Source organism: Canis lupus, chromosome 21 (genome assembly GCF_048164855.1).
Source record: "Canis lupus baileyi chromosome 21, mCanLup2.hap1, whole genome shotgun sequence".
NCBI lineage: Eukaryota > Metazoa > Chordata > Mammalia > Carnivora > Canidae > Canis > Canis lupus.
In genome coordinates, this window is record NC_132858.1 from 36225684 (window position 1) to 36245162 (window position 19479).

At 34.4% G+C, this 19479-nt stretch overlaps 1 protein-coding gene across 1 annotated transcript in view; it reads left to right on the plus strand.

Annotated features, from left to right (window-relative positions):
- Positions 1 to 19479, plus strand: part of GNAT3 (G protein subunit alpha transducin 3) — a 54965-nt gene that overhangs the window by 7842 nt on the left and 27644 nt on the right. Inside the window, exons 2-3 of the mRNA XM_072792000.1 lie at positions 16407 to 16449; positions 19279 to 19420. Coding sequence (XP_072648101.1) covers positions 16407 to 16449; positions 19279 to 19420 — 185 coding nt within the window. The remainder of the gene's footprint in view (positions 1 to 16406; positions 16450 to 19278; positions 19421 to 19479) is intronic.

Here is a 19479-nt window from a genome sequence, read left to right on the forward strand (position 1 = left end):
ATATGTACATGCCTGTTCCACAATTACTGAACACTTAGATATATCTGTCTATCATCCATTTCTAAGTAAAACAGGACTGTATGGGGAAAATCACATAATTCTGTATTTTATTTTCTTCTTTTTTCAGCCTAAAGTTTATAGTAATAAGATAAGAAAGATGATATATTTTTAAAATACTTCTCAAAATCCAGAATACCTCATATGATCTTTTAAATATTGCATTTTAAAAATAAGTATAAAATTGGAAGTACTTAAATAAAATTTCATTAGAAAAGATAGTACATAGCCATAATATTTCACATAAATGAAACATGCTTAGTTTGTCTCATAAAGTATTTTACAGATTTGTGATGCTTATTAGTATTCTATCACAGAAATTGGTATTTGGACATACTAACAGTCATAGAAATACAGGTTACACCATATTCCTACTGCTGTGATGTAAAACATAGAGTATTATTTATATCATATTTATGCTAAAATATTTATATTGGATCTAATCAGATAAATATAAAACACTGGACATTATATAAGAAATTACCCTAGACTTTAGAAAAATGCTAATGCCTTGAAAACAAAATAAAAACAATATGAAAAGGGGAATATTCTAAATTAAACAAATTTGAGTAGTCTAACAATCAGAGGCAATATATAAACCTAGACTGGATCTCGGATCCAAGAAATATAAAAGGTATGAAAAACATTTTTTTGGAACAATCAGATAAACTTGAATATAGACTATATATTAGATCACATTTTGGATTAATATAAATTCTCTCAAGCATGAAACTAGTATTATGATTTTATAGGGAAAATGACCTTATTATTATGTGTTCTGAAGTATTTATGGGTAAAGTGTCCACTTTCGAAGGTATATTAAATACGTGTAAGTATACATTTATATGTAAAACATTATTTCATATATATATACATACATATATATAAAAGAAAGCAAACATGACAAAATATTAATAATTGGTAAAGGGTGTAAAATATAGGTTTTTAAGGGAGTACAGGGAAGATGGTAGAGTAGGAGTATGCTCATCTCACCTTGTTCCTTGGACACACTGAGATAACATCTGCACATATGCAACTAACCCTGACAATGACCTGAAGACTGGCCCAACAGACTTTTCCACAGTTAATTGAAGAGAGGAGTCCACATTGCAAAGGGCATGAGGGGTAGAGATGCAGTTGGGAACCAAACTTCCAGTAAGACTAACCACAGACAGGAGGGACAACACAAGGGCAGCAAAGCAAGAGTATTAAATTCCACCCTGGGCACCCCAGGAACTGGGGATTCACACTGCAAGGACAAGTTTCCGTAAAGTCTGGCATTGAAAATCAGTGGCGCTTAAATTTGAGAGATTTTACAATCAGTGGGGTTTAATTCTGATTACTTTAAAAATCAGTGGACTTAACTCTGCAAGAGCCAAAAGGCAATAGAAAACTGAGCCCCTGCCCTTAAAGAACCCACACACACACACCCTGCAAGCAGAGATCAGTGCCATTCTAAAATGATTCCTGTTTTAGGGAGAAGGGAAGAGAACCCCATACACCAGCACACTCATAATTCCTGCATCCAAGCTTCGTAGGGGGCTGCACAGGGAGCAAGCCCTGACACTAGGTATGTCTGCACCCAATGCATTGCAGCTGGATGGGCAGAAGACAAGAGCAACCTAGTGACAACAGTAGGGCACATGCAGCCACACAGAAGACAACTCTGGATCATCTGGTTCTGGTCACCAGGGGGGCACTGCACTACAGGGCAACACAGGACCTCTTCTACACAAGGCCACTATATTGAAGACCAGGAGATGTAGCTGACCTCCTTATTGCCTAGAAGTAAACATAGAGTGAGACAAAATGAGACAGAGAAATATATATCAAATGAAAAAACAGTCAAAATTACAGCAAAAAAAAAAAAAAGCTAAATGAAACAAAGAAACAGTATGTCTGATAGAGAATTCAAAGTAACTGTCATAAAGATACTCACTGGACTTGAGAATAGTGGACGAACACAGTAAAAGCTTTCACAAAGATATAAAATATAAAAAAGAACCAATCAGAGATGAGGCATTCAATAACTAAAATAAAAAATACTATAGAGGGAATCAATAGCAGATTGGAAGATGCAGAAGAACAAATCAGCAATGTAGATGAGAGTAGTAGAAAGCAAGCAAGCTGAATAAAAGAGTAAAAAATGGGAATGGGTTAAGGGAACTCAGTGACATCACCAAGAATAATAACATCTCAGGAAGGAAACAGACATCCAGGACCTGAAAGCACAGAAAGTCCTTAACAAAATTAACCCAAGGAGGTCCATGCCAAGACACATAATAATTGAAATAGCAACAAGTAATGATAAAGAGAGAATTTTAAAAGCAGCTAGAACAAAAGAAAAATGTTATATACAAGGACAACTCCATAAGGCTCTTTGCTGATTTTTCAGCAGAAACATTGGAGACCAGAAGAGAGTGGCATGATATATTCAAAGTACTGAAAGGTGAAAACCTGCAACCAAGAATACTATACCCAGCAAGGTTATCATTTGGAATAGGAGAGATAAAAAGCCTCCCAGATGAACGAAAGTTAGAGGCATTCATCACCACTAAATCAGTCTTACAAGTAATGTTAAAGAAAATTCTCTGAGTAGAAAGAAAAGGCCATAGCTAGATGAAAATTATGAAAGGAAAAAGATTTCACAGGTAAAAGTAAACACACAATAAAGGTAATGGAACAATCACTTATAAAGCCAGTGTGAAGATTAAAACACAAAAGCATAAAGTCAATTATATCTACAAAAAATTAGTCAATGGATAGATACAGAAAATAAGAGATAAGTTTGGCTTTATATACATAAAGCATCAAGGGGGAGAGAAAATTTCATGTTTTTTTTTTTTTAACTTAATGACTTCTAACTTTTTTTTTAAATGACTTCTAACTTCATATAGATTGCTCTACATGTAAGATGTTATATAGGAACCTAAAGGTAATCATACAAATAAAAAATCTGTAACAGATACACAAAAAATAATGAGAAAGGAATTAAAACATAACATTTAAAGAAAGTCATCAAATCACAAGGGAAGAGGGAAGGAGAAGAAAGGAACAGAGAAGGACTACAATAACAACCAGAAAACAATTACCAAAATGGCAATACATACATTCCTACTAATAATTACTTTAATTTACACCCAACGCAGGAGTACCTAAGTGCAAAGCAAATATTAATAGACATAAAAGGGGAAGTTGACAGTAACACAATAGACTAGAGGACTTTAATAGCACCTTACATCAAAGGATAGAACATCCAGTAGAAAATAAAAAAGGAAACAGTGGCTTTGAATGACACACTACACAAGATAAATTTAACAGATATAACCAGATTATTACATAAAAAATACCAGCAGAATACACATTATTTTCAAATGAGCATGGAACATTCTCCAAGACAGATCACAATGTTAGGCTACAAAATAACTATCAATGAATTTGAGAAGACTGAAATGATACCAAGCAACTTTTTTTTTTTTTTTTTTTTTTTTACCACAATAGTATGGAAGTAGAAATCAATTACAAGAAAAAATCTGTAAAGCACAGGAATAAATGGAAGCTAAACAACATGCTACTAAACAATGAATAAGTCAACTAAGAAATAAAATGGAAATTTTAAAAAAATACATGGAGACAAATAAAAATGGAAACAAAATGACCCCAAATCTTTGAGACACAAGGAGAGCAGTTCTAAGAATGAAGTTTATAGTGATACAAACATATCTCAAGAAACAAGAAAACTCTCAAATAAAACCATCTAACCTTACACCTAAAGGACATAGAAAAGGAATGAACAAAACCCAAAGCTATTACAAGGAAGAAAAATATACAGATTAGAGCAGAAATAAATGACATAGACACACACACACACACACACACACACACAATGGAAAAGATCAATGAAACCAAGAGCTGGTTTTTTGAGAAGATAAACAAAATTGATAAATTTTTAGCCAGACTCATTAAGAAAAAAAGAGAGAACTCAAAATCAGAAAGAAAGGAAGAGAAAAAAATAATCAATATTGAAGAAATATAAAGAATTAAAAAAGAAGATTATAAAAAACCCATAAAAACAAATTGAGTAATCTGGAAGAACTAAATAAATTCACAGACTATATGACTTCCAAAACTGAATCAGGAAGAAATAGAAAACTTTAACAAAATAATTACTAGTAATGAAATTTATTAGTAATCAAAACTAACAAACAAAAGTCTGGGATCAGATGCCTTCAAAGGTAAATTCTATCAAACATTTTGAGTTAATATCTATTCTTCTCAATCTAGTCCAATAAATAGAAGAGGAAAGAAAATTTCCAAATTCCTTCCATGACATCAGCATAGTCTAATACCAAGACCAGAAACAGATGCCACCAAAAAAAAAAGAAGAAAGGAAGGAAGGAAGGAAGGAAGGAAGGAAGGAAGGAAGGAAGGAAGGAAAGAAGGAAGGAAGGAAAGAAAGAATGAAAGAAAGAAGAAAAAGAAGGAAAAAGAAAAAAAGGAAAAAATAAAGAACTGCAGCCCAATATCTCTGATGAACTTACATGTAAAAATCCTCAAAAAATATTAAATTGAAGTCTAGAATACATTAAAAGAATCATTCACCACAATCAAGTAGAATTTATTCCAGGAATGCAAGGGTGGTTCAATATTCATAAAATAAATGTGATACATCAGATTAATAAGAGAAAGGATAAAAAACATATGATCATCTGAAAAAGCTCTTGACAAAATATAATATCCATTCATGATAAAAACTTTCGGCAAAGTGGGCTTAGAGGGAACATACTAATGGTGAATAACTAAAAACTTTTCCTCTAAGATCAAGAACAAGATAAACGGATCCCTGGGTGGCTCAGCGGTTGAGTGTCTGCTTTTGGCTCAGGGCATGATCCTGGAGTCCCAGGTTCGAGTCTCCCGTCCAGCTCCCTGCATGGAGCCTGCTTCCCCCTCTGCCTGTCTCTGTCTCTCTCTCTCTCTCTCTCTCTCATGAATAAATAAATAAATATATTTTTAAAAAAAGAACAAGATAAAGATATCCACTTCACTACTTTTAGTCAACACAGTACTGGTGCTCTGGGCATAGCAATCAGACAAGAAAAAGAAATAAAAGGCATCCAAATTGGTAAGGAAGAAGTAAAATTTACTATTTGCCCATGACATGTTACTATATATAGAAAACCCAAAAGACTCCACCAAAAATATTACTAGAACTGATAAGTGAATTCAGTAAATTTGCAGGATACAAAATTAATATTAAAACAGTTACCTTTCTATGCACTAATAATGAAGTAGCAGAAAGAGAATTTTTTAAAATCTCATTTACAATTGCAGCAAAAAGATTAAAATACCTAGGAATAAATTTCACCAAGGGAGTGAGAAACCTATACTCTGAAAACTATACAATATTGATCAAAGAAATTAAAGACAACACAAACCAGCAGAAAGCTGTACCACACATATGCATTGAAAGAGTTAATGCCATTAAAATGCCCATACAATCCAAAGCAATCTACAGAAAAAAAAGATTCCTATTAGAATACGAATAATATTTTTCACAGAACTAGAATAAATTGTCCTAAAATTTGTATGAAATCACAAAGACCCTAAATAATTAAAGCAATTTTGAGAAAGAATAAAGCTGGAGGCATCATAATCCCAGATTTCATGATATACTATTGAGCTTTAGTATTCAAAACAGTATGATACTGGTAGAAAAATGGACACATAGGTAAATGGAACAGGAAAGACAGCCATGAAATAAACCTACATCTATATGATCAATTAATCTATGACAAAGGAGGCAAGAACCTACAATGGGGAAAAGACAGCTTTTTCAATAAATGGTACTGGGAAAAGTGAAGAGTTACATGCAAAAAAAAAAAAAAAAAGAAAGAAAGAAAGAAAAGAAACTAGACCACTTATTTTACACCATATACAAAAATAAACTCAAAATGCATTAAAGATCTAAATGTGAGACCTGAAACCATAAACTCCTAAAAAAGGCAGTAATCTCTTGGACATCACTCTTAGCACTTTATTTATGGAAATATATCCTTAGGCAAGGGAAAGAAAAGCAAAAGTTAACTAATGGGACTACAACAAAATATAATATAATATATATATATATTATATATGTATATAAATTTATACATAATAAAAATACATATATATATATATATATTTTGCACGGCAAATGAAGCCATCAACAAAAAAAAAGGCAACCTAGTGAACTAGTGAATAAGAGAAGATAGTTGCAGATGTTATCTCTGATAAGGGGTTAATATCCAAAATGTATGAAGACCTTATATAACTCAACACTAAATCATCACAATCATCCAATTAAAAAATGGACAAAGAACCTGAATAGACATTTTTTCCAAAGACCTACAGATGGCCAACAGACATGTTAAAAGATGCTCAATGTCACTAATCATCATTAGTGATCCAACTCAAAACTATGGGATGCAAGGAAATGCAAATCAAAACCGTGGTGACCTATCAGATCACACCAGTCAGAAAGTCTCAGAAAGTCTAGCATCAAAAAAGACAAGAAATAACAAGGGTTGACAAGAGTGTGGGGAAGGGAACACACATAGTATGCATTGCTGGTGAGAATGTAAATTGGTGTAATGTAAATGCAGCCACTATGGATGACAGCATAGAGTTTCTACAAAAAAATAAAAATAGAAATGTTGTATGACCCAGTAATTTCACTACTGGATGTTTACCCAGAGAAAATGAAAACACTAATTTGGAAAGACATATGCCCCCTTCTATTTATTGCAGCATTATTTACAATAGGCAATATACAGAAGCAACCCAAGTGTCTATCAATAGATAATGGATAAAAAAGATGTAAATACAATGGACTATCTATTAAACATAAAAAAAGAATGAATTCTTGCCATCCGCACCATGAGTGGACTTAAAAGTATCATGTTAAGTGAAACAAGTCAGACAGAGGAAAAGCCATACCATATGATCTCACTCATATGTGAAATCTAAAAAAAAAAAAAAAAGAAAGAAAGAAAGAAAGAAAGAAAGAAAGAAAGAAAGAAAGAAAGAAAGAAAGAACAAAAACCAAGCAGACTCTTAAATATAGAGAATTGGTGTTTGCCAGAGGAGCAGTGGGTTGGTAGGATGGGAGAAACAGATAAAGAGGTTCACAAACTTCTAGTTATAAACTAAATAAGTCACAGAGATGAAATGGACAGCACGGGGAATATAGTCAATACTATGGTAATAACATTGTATGGTGACAGATGGTGCTTGTACCTATTTTGGTGAGCATTTATTATATATTCAATATATACAATTTAATAATGTACAGAATTATTGAATCAATATGTTGTACGCCTAAAACTAATATAAATCTGTAAGTTAACTATACTTCAATTTAAAATATAGATTTCCAATGGACTATTTTCTCAAACTCTTGCAGGTTTTAAGATCATTAGAATAAAATATTTGGGAAAAAGTAAGTGTACACTGAGATATTGTTTATTATCTGGCAAAAAATATATAAATTTAACTACAAAAAAATAAAATACAAATTCAGTATGACTTTACAAGTAAATTCTACCAATAATCTCATGAACAAATCATTTACAAATTTCACAAAGAAATATATATTTTTTAAGACTTTATTTATTCATGAAAGACACACAGAGAGAGAGGCAGAGACACAGGCAGAGGGAGAAACAGGCTGCCCGTGAGGAACCTGATGTGGGACTCGATCCCAGGACCCTGGGATCACATCCTGAGCTGAAGGCAGACCACACTCAACCACTGAGCTGCCCAGATATCCCAAGAAATACATACTTTGATACAAATACATTATTTGATAACCTTGACAACAAAATTTAACAGATGGTAGGGAAGCCTGGTGGCTCAGCGGTTGAATGCCTGCCTTCAGCCCAGGGCGTGATCCTGGAGTCCCAGGATCGAGTCCCACATTGAGCTTCCTGTATGGAGCCTGCTTCTCTCTCTGCCTGTGTCTCTGCCTGTGTCTCTATGTCTCTCATGAGTAAATAAATTAAATCTTAAAAAAAAATTTAACAGGTGGTGACACAGCAATCTCCCTCAACAGAAACATAAATGCAAAGACCAAAACCAGTATTATTAGCAAGCTGATTCTAAGAATGTACAGAATGTTGAAGAAGACAAAGATGAAGACAAAGAAGAAGAAGAAGAAGAAGAAGAAGAAGAAGAAGAAGAAGAAGAAGAAGAAGAAAGAAGAAGAAGAAGAAGAAGAAGAAGAAGAAGAAGAAGAAGAAGAAGAAGAAGAAGAAGAAGAAGAAGAAGGGGAGGAAGAAAGTATATCAAGTGTATCTTCTTTTAGGGGGCAGTTATCCTAAAAATGCATGGTTAAAATAGCACTGGAATATTAATATCATTCACTACATTACTACATTACCACATTAAAGGAGAAAAATCGTTATAGTTATGTTTGAAGTAACCAAAAGCAAATAATAAATTTCTTTCATCCATATCTGATAAAACTCTTATCAAACAAGCTATAAAGGCAGTTCCCTTAACCAGATAAGCAATATGTACAATAACGTTCAGGGGTTGTCATAGTTCATACTGTAAGCCAGTTGACTACATTGTTGACCACAAACAGTGAACAAGGGCTAATGATGATTCAGGGACTTGACCCAGTTTCCTGCCCCTCACCCTTTCTTATTCAATGCTCTTACCAGGTGTTTGGGTGAAAGTGGATAGGCACCATTTCATACTCAAATAAGATTCAGAGTTTGGCAACATATAGTGACAAACAAAGTCAAAGTTCTGACTGACTTTAACCATCAGAAATGATTGATCCAAATAAACAAAATGGAATTTACTTTTTTTAAAAAGATTTTATTTATTTATTCATGAGACACAGAGAGAGAGACAGAGACATAGGCAGAGGGAGAAGCAGGCTCCCTGTGGGGAGCCGGATGAGGGACTCGATCCTGGGACCACGGGATCACAATCTGAGCCAAAGGCAGACAACCACTGAGCCCCCCAGGTGCCCCAACAAAATGGAATTTAAACAGAGATCTTCAGCCGAGGTTTAAAAAAAGATTATACACGCATAGTATGTGAAATAATCTGTTTGCTAAGAGGTGATGTGGAATCAAAGTAGAAAATTTTTAAATATTCCAAACTCAATATAGGTAGAGGATATGATAAAATTGAAGAAGAAAAGAGAAAGAAGAAAGAAGGAAGAAGAAAAAGAAGAAGAGGAGGAGGAAGACAATGGCAGTGGCAAATGAATCATGGTCTGCATTAAGTGTTCTATTTAAAAACAAGTACCAAGAGCAAGGCCAGCCTAGGTTGCATTCCTATCCTACTACATCAGAATGTCAGTATTGTTGATAAATCTCCTGATATGTATGGCACAATTTTCAGTACCATTGTTTCAGGACACTGGCTTTCACGTGGAGTCCAGTGTCGAGTGTAAGGGGTTTAAATATCTTGTTCCACAAGAAGGGATTGAAGGACCAGAACATATTAAACTTGCAAATTCTCTTAGAAAAGAGATAGAGCATGCTTCAATTAAGAGAAAATGCCGAGAACTCACCATAAGTTAAAGTATGTCCTGGGGATTTCTATCTGTAATTTAACCTGCCCAACCCTAAGCGGTAGATATTAATAGCTCCATTTTATAAAAGAAGAAACAGACTCTCTGATTAAATTTGACCAAGATATCCAAAGTCAAAAATAATTGCAAGCCCACATTTGTTTAATTCCAAAATGTGAGTATGCCTATCACGTTTTCCTACCGTCGGTCTAGCCGATTTGAAGGGTTGTCATGAGGAAGAGACAGATAATTTTGTCACTGCTCTGTAAGAAAGAGGAATAGTCAGTGCAATAAAATTAAGTTGGTTCAAAAGGGCTACCCTAAAAACCTTCCATGCCTACAGTCTATAAATGGATGGCAGGCAGACACTGCACACCGATATCTATGGCAAGTACACTGCCTTCATATTAATTTGTAATGAAGGAATTAAATAATTTATGTGATGAAATAATTTTGATATTGACATCATAATGACTTTTTTTTAATAAATCAAACTTACAGCATTAATATGGGTGTCAGAAGACATAGTTTCTCTGTTTTGAGGTAGATGTGGGACTTTAGGTGAGTATCACAATTTCTCCTAGACCCATTTTTCTCATGCATAGAATGAAGAGATATGCATAGTTGGTTGATTTCTGAGTTTGTATTCTACTGTACAATTATGTGATTTTTAAAACCACCTACAAAACAATCTTATGCAGGATAAGTGTTTATTCTCACTTTGCCTCTTAGCAAATGAATAATCAAGCCTGGGAGTGTGTCCAGTTGAAGTTCAGTTACAACCATAAATGTCAAGTAGCTTTAGAATTGTCTTTAATATTTGTAAATAAAAATGTGAAATAAAATATTTAATTCTTAGGAATAATTTGAGTATTAAAATAGGAAGCACCAACCTGAATATTTAATTATTTGAAACATTATCCACTTCCAATAAATAAAATTCCTTTAGTACCCCTTGACCCAGAAAATAATTTTAGTGATGACCGGTTTGGAAGGAAGAGATTATTTCAGGACACCCTCAGCCTATGTGAACATGCTGTTTTGATGTCTATATTTGACTCTGTAACATGATCTCATTGTACAAGAATGGAATGGTTATTGTGAACTATGACCTAGAATCATTGTGAGAATGGGACTTGCTAATTTACTTCTGATATAACTTTCTAATAGAGTTTCAAATAATGAATAGGATTTTGGAGAGATTGACTTTTCTTCAAGAGTTTTCCTGTTAACACTATAGCGGACTGTACTGGACCTTCATATAGAAGACTAAAGTCATACAAAGAGCAAAGAATGATCCAGATAGCTTCTCTAAAGTCTTCCAAGGAAAATATTCATATTTCATATGTAGTTTCTAAAACATACTATTTTGTAAACATTACAGTATTCTGCTTACCCAAGAAAGGTCATGAATGATCAGCTAACCTATAATCATTTTATAAGATACCCTTTAGACTCAGAAATAATTTGGCAACTTGCCCGATCTTAGTGTTATCAGTATAATTACCAATTAAATATAATAGTCAGGATGAGTTCCTTTTCTCAGTCTCAGATTTTCACCAAAGTTCCCCCCCCACCCAATACTTCCATTCTGATTGATCAAAATATAACACTAAATACATCCGCATGAACAAGCAGTGGGGTTCCTATTGAGCCCATTGGCTGTCCTCCCACATCCTTATGATTCTACAATTTTCCATATAGCAAAATTATGAATATACATATACATATAAATTTGGAGAAGCGAGATATTCTCCAAATCTGTCACCCAAATAGGATGAAGCTATAATTTCTAATGTCCACATCTACTGTAGAGAGTTTAAAACAATATTACCAAGAACAGTTTTATAATATTGCTAGGTAACTTTTTTCCCCTAAAATGAGGCACAACCTGGAGCAAAATAGCCAATTTTCTGAAGCCAGCAAACCAAAATATTATACAGAGCTCGTTGATTTGCTCTTACTACTCTTGCAAACAAGCATGCTTAGTCATGCAAAATAATACAGCCACTTGTCTTCTGAAAATAGGTGAGGTGATATTTTAGATTTTTATTTTATCCTCAAAAGTTTTACCCTTGGACATAGCAGTCTCTATTAATTGGGATGGTTTTGCGCCAACTGTCAGTTCATGTTTGGTTACAAGTCTATAAAGAAAGATTAGCAAATTGCTGTGGTTGATTTTGCATTTGTCAAATTTTATGCTGTGCGGTGTAGACCACAGTAGTATAAAGGCATGAAGAGAAGTCTGCTGTTGGGTCCTCAGGATGAAGAATCCATACATCCTCACCAGGCAATGAAATCTCATTTTCCGTAGCTTTACCACTCTGATATCCTTGCTATGAGGTGGCCCGCTGTTTCAGATAACTGTAGGAACTAGATGTATTTTGATAAGCTTGAGACAATACCTATTTGCTGTGAAGTAGGATTAAATTTAGGTGTAGATATATTTGTTTATCACAGCTGAAGAAAATAGTGCCAATCAGGCAGAAAGTTTTCAAGATAAAAAGTGTAATATCCAATACAAAGGGCAAAATTTTATTTTTTAAGTATGAACTTAAAGAATTCATTTATTTCATTGGAATTCTAGGATTAGACACTCTTCTAGGTGTTTTAGATTCATCAGTGGACAAAACAGAGACCCTTGCCCTTGTGCAGTGTACCTCACAGTGTTGGAAGGACAGACAAAAAAAAAAAAATTAAAATGGCATGTGAGGAATTTGTCAATTTGTAGAATATGGTAAGTGCTAGGAAAAAGTCGAGTAGGGAAATTAGAATAAAGTAGCTGACAGTGGAGTTAAAAATCTAACCAGGCAAGTCAAGGTCCTCCAATTCAATATATATTTTGCTATAAGTTTAAATAAAATTCTGAGATTCAGAGTTATCAAAAGTCCTATTAGTTTTGTTTACATAAAAACAGGTAAAACAAGGCAGTTGACTGCCATGCTGGTGAGGGATAGACGTTTAGTAGCATAATAAAATCCAAATCCTGAGTTTGGATTTTTCCTGGGAAATTTTAAAACTGCCTTAGCTGTGCTACTTTGAAACCTGTCCAAAATTAACAGGCGCACTGAGATTTCGTATGTGTCCCGTGACCCAATTTTTGGAGCTACCAGTAGTATATCAAGCCTCTTGCTTCTCTTAAAGATACAGAAATTAGGATGAGAAAACTAACAAATCTACTCATTGGTATTTTAGTTCAGATCTTTGGTCATTATCTTATTTTAATGTCATATTTCCTTGGATAAGAGTTAGTTGTAAACTGAGGATAATTATAAAAAAAAATATGATCATATCAATTACAAAATACTGAATATTCCCCAATGCTTTCAAGATTTATTGGTGATTTTATCTAAAAGTTTTACGAAATTTGTATTATCAGGCTTTGCCAATTCTTGGTGACTCTCTGCTTTTCTCCCATCTGTAAAATCAGAACATTCCAAGTTCTAGTGGCTGCCTAAATTTGCTCCTTCCCCACCTCCCGCTTCGTATGTCTAGGATTCATAGATAAATACACTAAAAAATATGTCTTTATATATTTTATACTCTATACAGTATGCCCTACATGCTGCAGTAATTTTAACCAAATTCTCCCATCATTTTCACTCTCAAGAGATATATCCATTTTAGACTCCTCATATGGCAGCCATCCTTACACTAGTCATCATTTGTTTTTTAAAGATTTTATTTACTTATTCATGAGAGACACATAGAGAGAGCGAGAGAGGCAGAGACACAGGCAGAGGAAGAAGCAGGCTCCATGCAGGGAGCCCAACGTGGGTCTCGATCCCGGGACCCCAGGATCATGGCCTGGGCCGAAGGCAGATGCTCAACCACTGAGCCACCCAGGCGGGCCATCATCATTTTAATAAACACTCATATGAATACTCCTGAGTCCCATTGCATTTATCCTACTGTTCAAAATACATAAATATTACATATTACATATAAGTATGTAATATCCTACTTTATAAAACACACATATATTAAGATATTATGAGAATATTGGACCTTAAAAATCATAGGTGTTTTATTCTCTGTAGTCTTCCTGATAATGACCTACGGTACAATCATTTTTAAGTTGCTGAGGATGTATGTTTTTTAAACAAGATTATTGAGATAAAAATCTACATATAATAAATTGCAGATCCTGAAAGAGTACAATTTAGTGAGTTTTGATAGATGTACACACCCATGAAATCGTTTTTACCATGACTAAAGATACTGAACGCTTTTGTCACGCTCAGAGTTTCCTCCTGTGCCTCTGCCATCCTTGCCTTTCTCCTCTCCCGTGAGTAGGAAGAACGGATCTGCATTCTGTCACTGCGCTTGGTTTGTACTTTTTTTATGTTTTTAAAATTGTATTTATCTATTTGAGAGAGAGAGAGAAAGATCACGAGCGGGGGAGAAGGGCAGAGAAGCAGACTCCCTGCTGAGTGGGGAGCCTGATGTGGGACTTAGTCCCAGGACCCTGGAATATGACCTGAGCCAAAGCCAGACACTTAACCAACTGAGCCACCCAGGTGCCCTGGTTTGTACTTTCTAGAGTTATATAATGAAACAAATATACTATGGAATATATGGGATCAATACACTCTTTTGCGCCTTGCTTCCTTCATGCAGCATCGTTATTTTAAGTTTATTAGTGTTGTTGCATGAGTCATGAGTGTATTCCTTTTTAGTGCTTGTAGCATTTCATTAAGAGATGCTACGTTTTGTTTATTGTCCCTGTTAATGGGCAGTTGGGTATTACTGCTCTGGGGCTATCAAATAAAGTTCATCAAATATGAACATTCACGTGCAAATCCTTGTGAGGATGTACATTTTCTTTTATTTGGAGTAAATGCCTAAGAGGGTAATGAGTGGATCATATGATAGGTTTATACTCAACATATCAGGAGCCGCCAGTTGTTTTCCGGAGTGGATATACTTTGTTCTTTTCTACCAGCAAATTAGAGTCTCCCAATTGCTCCACATCCTTGTCAATACATGGTATTGTGAATCTTTTAATTGTAGCCAATTTTACTGGATATGGAATGCTATCTCTCTAGGGTGCCATTCTTGATTACTAACATGGAGCATCTTTTTACAAGATTATTGGTCACAAATATCTTGTTTTAAAAAACATCAGTTCAAATTTTGTGCCTAATTTTATTGGATATATATGCCTTCTCATTATAACTTACAATAGTTTTTATAAATCTACGTACCTGCCCTTTGCCTGACAGACTTGCTGTGAAGGTTCCCTCCTAGTCAGTAGCTTGTCATTTCATTTGCTTGACAGTGTCTTTTGGAAAGCAAACATTTTTAATATTGAGCAAGTCCAATTTATCAATTTTTAAGTCTTTGTTGTTTTGTTTGTTTGTTTTTGTGTTACCTAAGAACATTTTGGCTACTTCTAGCTTGCAAAGATTTTTAATCTATGTATTGCTCTAGAACTTGTATAGCTTTAGTACACACACAAACAGATACATGTTTATGAATCAATTCAAAATAATTTTTGGATTATTGTCATGTAAAAGTCAATGCTGTGTTTCCACATGAACAGCCAGTTGATTCAACATCATTTATTTAATACATGTAGGGTTTCTTTACACTGTTCTCTTTACAAAGTACCGCAGAGTTTCTGACATACGTGGATTCTTAAGTACATTGCTTTATATTTTATCTTGCATGGTAGCTGGCAAATAAGTTTGTGCTTATTATGGCATTATAGTCTTCAATAATCTTGTGAAGTAAATATTCTTGGTTTATAGGTAAGGCCTTAAGAACTTACCAAAGAGATCACAAAGCTCACAGGCGTGCACACACGGGGACAGAACCAAACCCTCAAACCCAAGTCACTTCAATTCAGTACTTCTTGGGTTTCTTTTCACAAGTAAACACTCATTAATGGCACAGGAGACTCAAGAAATATGCTCAAAAGGCCTTGCGACATAGCTGGAAATGGATTTTTTTCATCAGTTTCATCTTTTATATTTTATAAATCATGTGAATTTTGTACCTCTGTATACAATGTTTGCCAAACATACCAAAATTAAGTTGTATATTGTATATCAACTAAAATAAATGCTCGAGGTAAATGCAACTGGTTCTCTATGGTATTATCACCCTCCCCCCCCATGCTCCTCCCTCTGGAATGTGTAATCCATTTTCAGATGCTCACCGGTCATTGTTATCTGCAGCCTCTTTAGGTTTGTTTAGTGTTGTTTATCTTATTAATTTCCCTTTATATAAACAGAAGAAAAAACATTGTGTACCAAGGTAAACACAGTATTAAAGACAAGAGTCTATTCTTCAATTGGAATAGGCTTCAAAACGCTCTGGGAATAAAAGACAACTTTCTAGTGTTCCTTTTTTATTGCTATTTAATCTAATAGGATACATGAGGAAACATTCTGGGAGACTTAGAGCTACCTAGAGACTGTAAAGTTGGGACTACTTTCCTTGGGGTGCAAACCCAGGAGACACGAGCTTTCCAAATTATGTTCAAATGCAGTAATATATTTTTTTCCTGAGAGTGTACATTTCTTGTTTTAGAAGATACCCTTTACCTTGAAGTCAGACCTATATCTGGATTTAACATCAATATACAGGGGTTTTATTTTCTTCGGGTATCCTAGAAAGTAGGCAGCTAATATCTTTCAAGACTTGACAGAGATTATTTTCCTTCTTTATATAGGAGAGCTCTCTGTTCAAGATTTACCCTCAATAAAGTGATAATCAAGGTTTTATTATCTATATGAATTTAGCAATTTATAACAGTCCCATCTTTCTGTTGCAGGTGCAGGGGAATCTGGAAAAAGCACAATCGTTAAACAAATGAAGTAGGTATAGACTATTTAAAATGTTTGATATTTGAGGTCTATCCGTGTACTTGAGCAGTCCGAAAATAAATGCTTATGGAAAATTTGATTGATAATCTGTGCATCCAAGTAGTGGCAGAGCTGGCACAATTCCTGTGCAAGTATCCCTCCCTCCTTTAACAAAGAGCACAACTGGTGTGTAATATTGCAATCTCCACTCTCTTAAACTCTGCTTCTCGACAAGATGAATACTAAAAGCAGTCATATTTTAAATATATTAATCTGGGTATAATTTAGGGTTTTGGTAATGTGGGCACAAGCCATAAACATTTCAAAATATGTCAATCAATGATCCATTTGAATTTAGGAGGAAACAATATTTTTAACCTGCAAAGCACTTTCTTCTTCCTTCTTTTTTCTTTCACCACAGTAACCACACCAACATCAACCAGTTTTGTTAAAAAGAAAATTGTATCTCTTTCCTGAATTGTACTCTTCATGAACTATTAAGTACAAGCTCCTTGAAGGATACAGAAGACACTTCAGAATCCAGCTCTTAAGCTCTCTTCCTCCTAACATCCCACGACATCCCCCTTCCTGCTTCTACACCAGAAATGCTGAACTCACACAGTTCTGTGAACCACCCAAGTCAGTACAGCTAGGTGGCTAAGGTCGCAGGCTCCCCAATCAGACTGCGTTCCTTGCCCAACTGTACCACGTACTAACTGAATGAGTTGGGGGGCTTCCTGCCTTTACCTATGCCTCCATTATTTTCCTGTAAAATGTAGGCAAGAATCTTACCTCCTTTAAAGGACTTAGTGCAAGAAAGGAGAAGACATATGAAGCACTTAAAACAGTGCTTGGCACACACCAAAGCTTGACAATTGTAATCATCTACTTGGTCATACTGATCCTTCTGCCTAGAATGTTCTTCGTTTTCACTATCTGGAAGTAACTACTTCTCCTTGAAAGCTCAGCTGATCATCACTGCTCCCAGGCAGTCTCCTGTGACCCCTTACACATATTCCCAATAAAGTTTACCACTTTTTCTTCTCTACTTTATTGCATCACATGCAGACATGGTTGCTATGTACTATCACAATGCACAAAAATTGATTTTATGTTCTTCCTTTCTGGTATTAATAGAATATTTTGTGATGACAGAAAGATTCTCTATCTGCACTCTCTAAGACAGCAGCTCCTAGTCGTATGTGGCCATTAAGCATTTGAAATGTGGCTGGGGTAAATGAGGAATTAATTTAATTTTAATTAACGTCTAGTGGCTACTGTATAACGTCTAGGGGCTACAGTGGAGATCCAGTCTATAAGTTCTTGGGGAGGAGAGAAAGTATAATTCACTCATTCTTTTCACACATAATTCAGTATGTTACAGAAAATGCCCAGTAAAAGCCCATTAATTTAAACAGACTTAGGAATCAACTTGCAAGTAGAAAGCTCTATCTCACTGAAATGTATTTATGCAGTCCCTAGACAAACAATGCTGCTTAAAGTCTCACTACAGCTGGATTTTTTTAAAAGTAAATTAAACACCATTTTGTCATTTTGCTTTGTGATGTTTCCTTATCCTATGATGAAAAGATAGAAATCAGAATTTGTTCCAGAAAGAAATCCTAAATGCCCCCAAGTTTAGTTGTACTTGCCATTTTAATGAAATTAAAATAATTTCCCAGTTTCAGTTTTTGAGAAAGGACTGAGATTTTTTTAATGAACTTATTCTTGATCTATCCACAAAGACATTTTACTTTATTTTTCTACAATCTCTAATTATCTATTTATTTATTGAAGTTACTTGTTTAATACAGCAAGATAAACATGCCATGTTTAAAATAGAGATACTGTAATTACTGGTAATTAAATACCAAAAACAATAAATATTGGATACAGAGGCTGCTTCAACTCTTCTCACTGCAGAAATTCTTGTATTTCAAAGTTTTAGTATCTTGCAGGGCACTTCTATTCTTTTTCCACTTATGATAAAGCGTCTCTGTATAGATAAAACACAACTGCTTCAGAATATGACATCCAAAAAGATACCCAATGTACCTGTAGCACTTCAAAAACAACAACAAACAACAGAAAGGAGCAAGAACATACTATATGACAGATGTAAAAAAGTAATCAGCATATGCAGAGATTTTAGCTTTTGAAAGTAAATCTATTTTAATCTATTACTCCAAAACTATAAGTAAAAGTTTGTGTTCCTATCGAGTGGAAGGAAAAGATGAGTTCAGTCAAATAAAATGTCGAGGATTTATACTTTGAGAACTAGTGGCACGTACACAGATGGAAAACTGACAAGGGATTTAACAGCAGGTAATTGCCTACATTAAAAAAAATGCCTTTGTTAATGCTATATATAGAAAGCCGGCACTCCTATTTTCCAGTGTGTCTTAAGTGATAGGAAAAGAAATGAATGTTCTGCTAAATTGCTTTGCTTCCTCTAGAAATCACCTTATAAAGACATTTCAGAACTCTGTATGTATCTTTGTGCGGGGAATCTGGAAATTTTTCTTTTGAAAACAAGTAAGCTTTCTAAGTAAGGTTTTCATGATTTACTCATTTTTAAATACTGGTTTAACTAGGGTAAATTCAAAGTCCTTTTTATATTTAGCACAAGGAGCTCAGAAAGAAAATACTGTATTAAATCCCAATGATGATAATAAAAATTCAAAGGCATAAAATTGTTCAGATTTAACATAGACATATGGACAATATTTTTTGTAGCAAATACATACTGTAATTTTATTTCAGCAAATTATTATTGATGTTTTAATATTATAAAAAAAACAATTGCTCAACTCACAAAAGCTTTTCATGTTTAAATTATAGGATCATCCATAAGAATGGTTACAGTGAGCAAGAATGCATGGAGTTCAAAGCAGTTATTTACAGTAATACATTGCAATCCATTCTAGCTATTGTGAAAGCCATGACTACCCTTGGGATTGATTATGTAAATCCCAGAAGTGCAGTAAGTATGCGAATAATGACAGTTGTAGTCCTACAATGGAGTTTCAGCCATAAAACAAT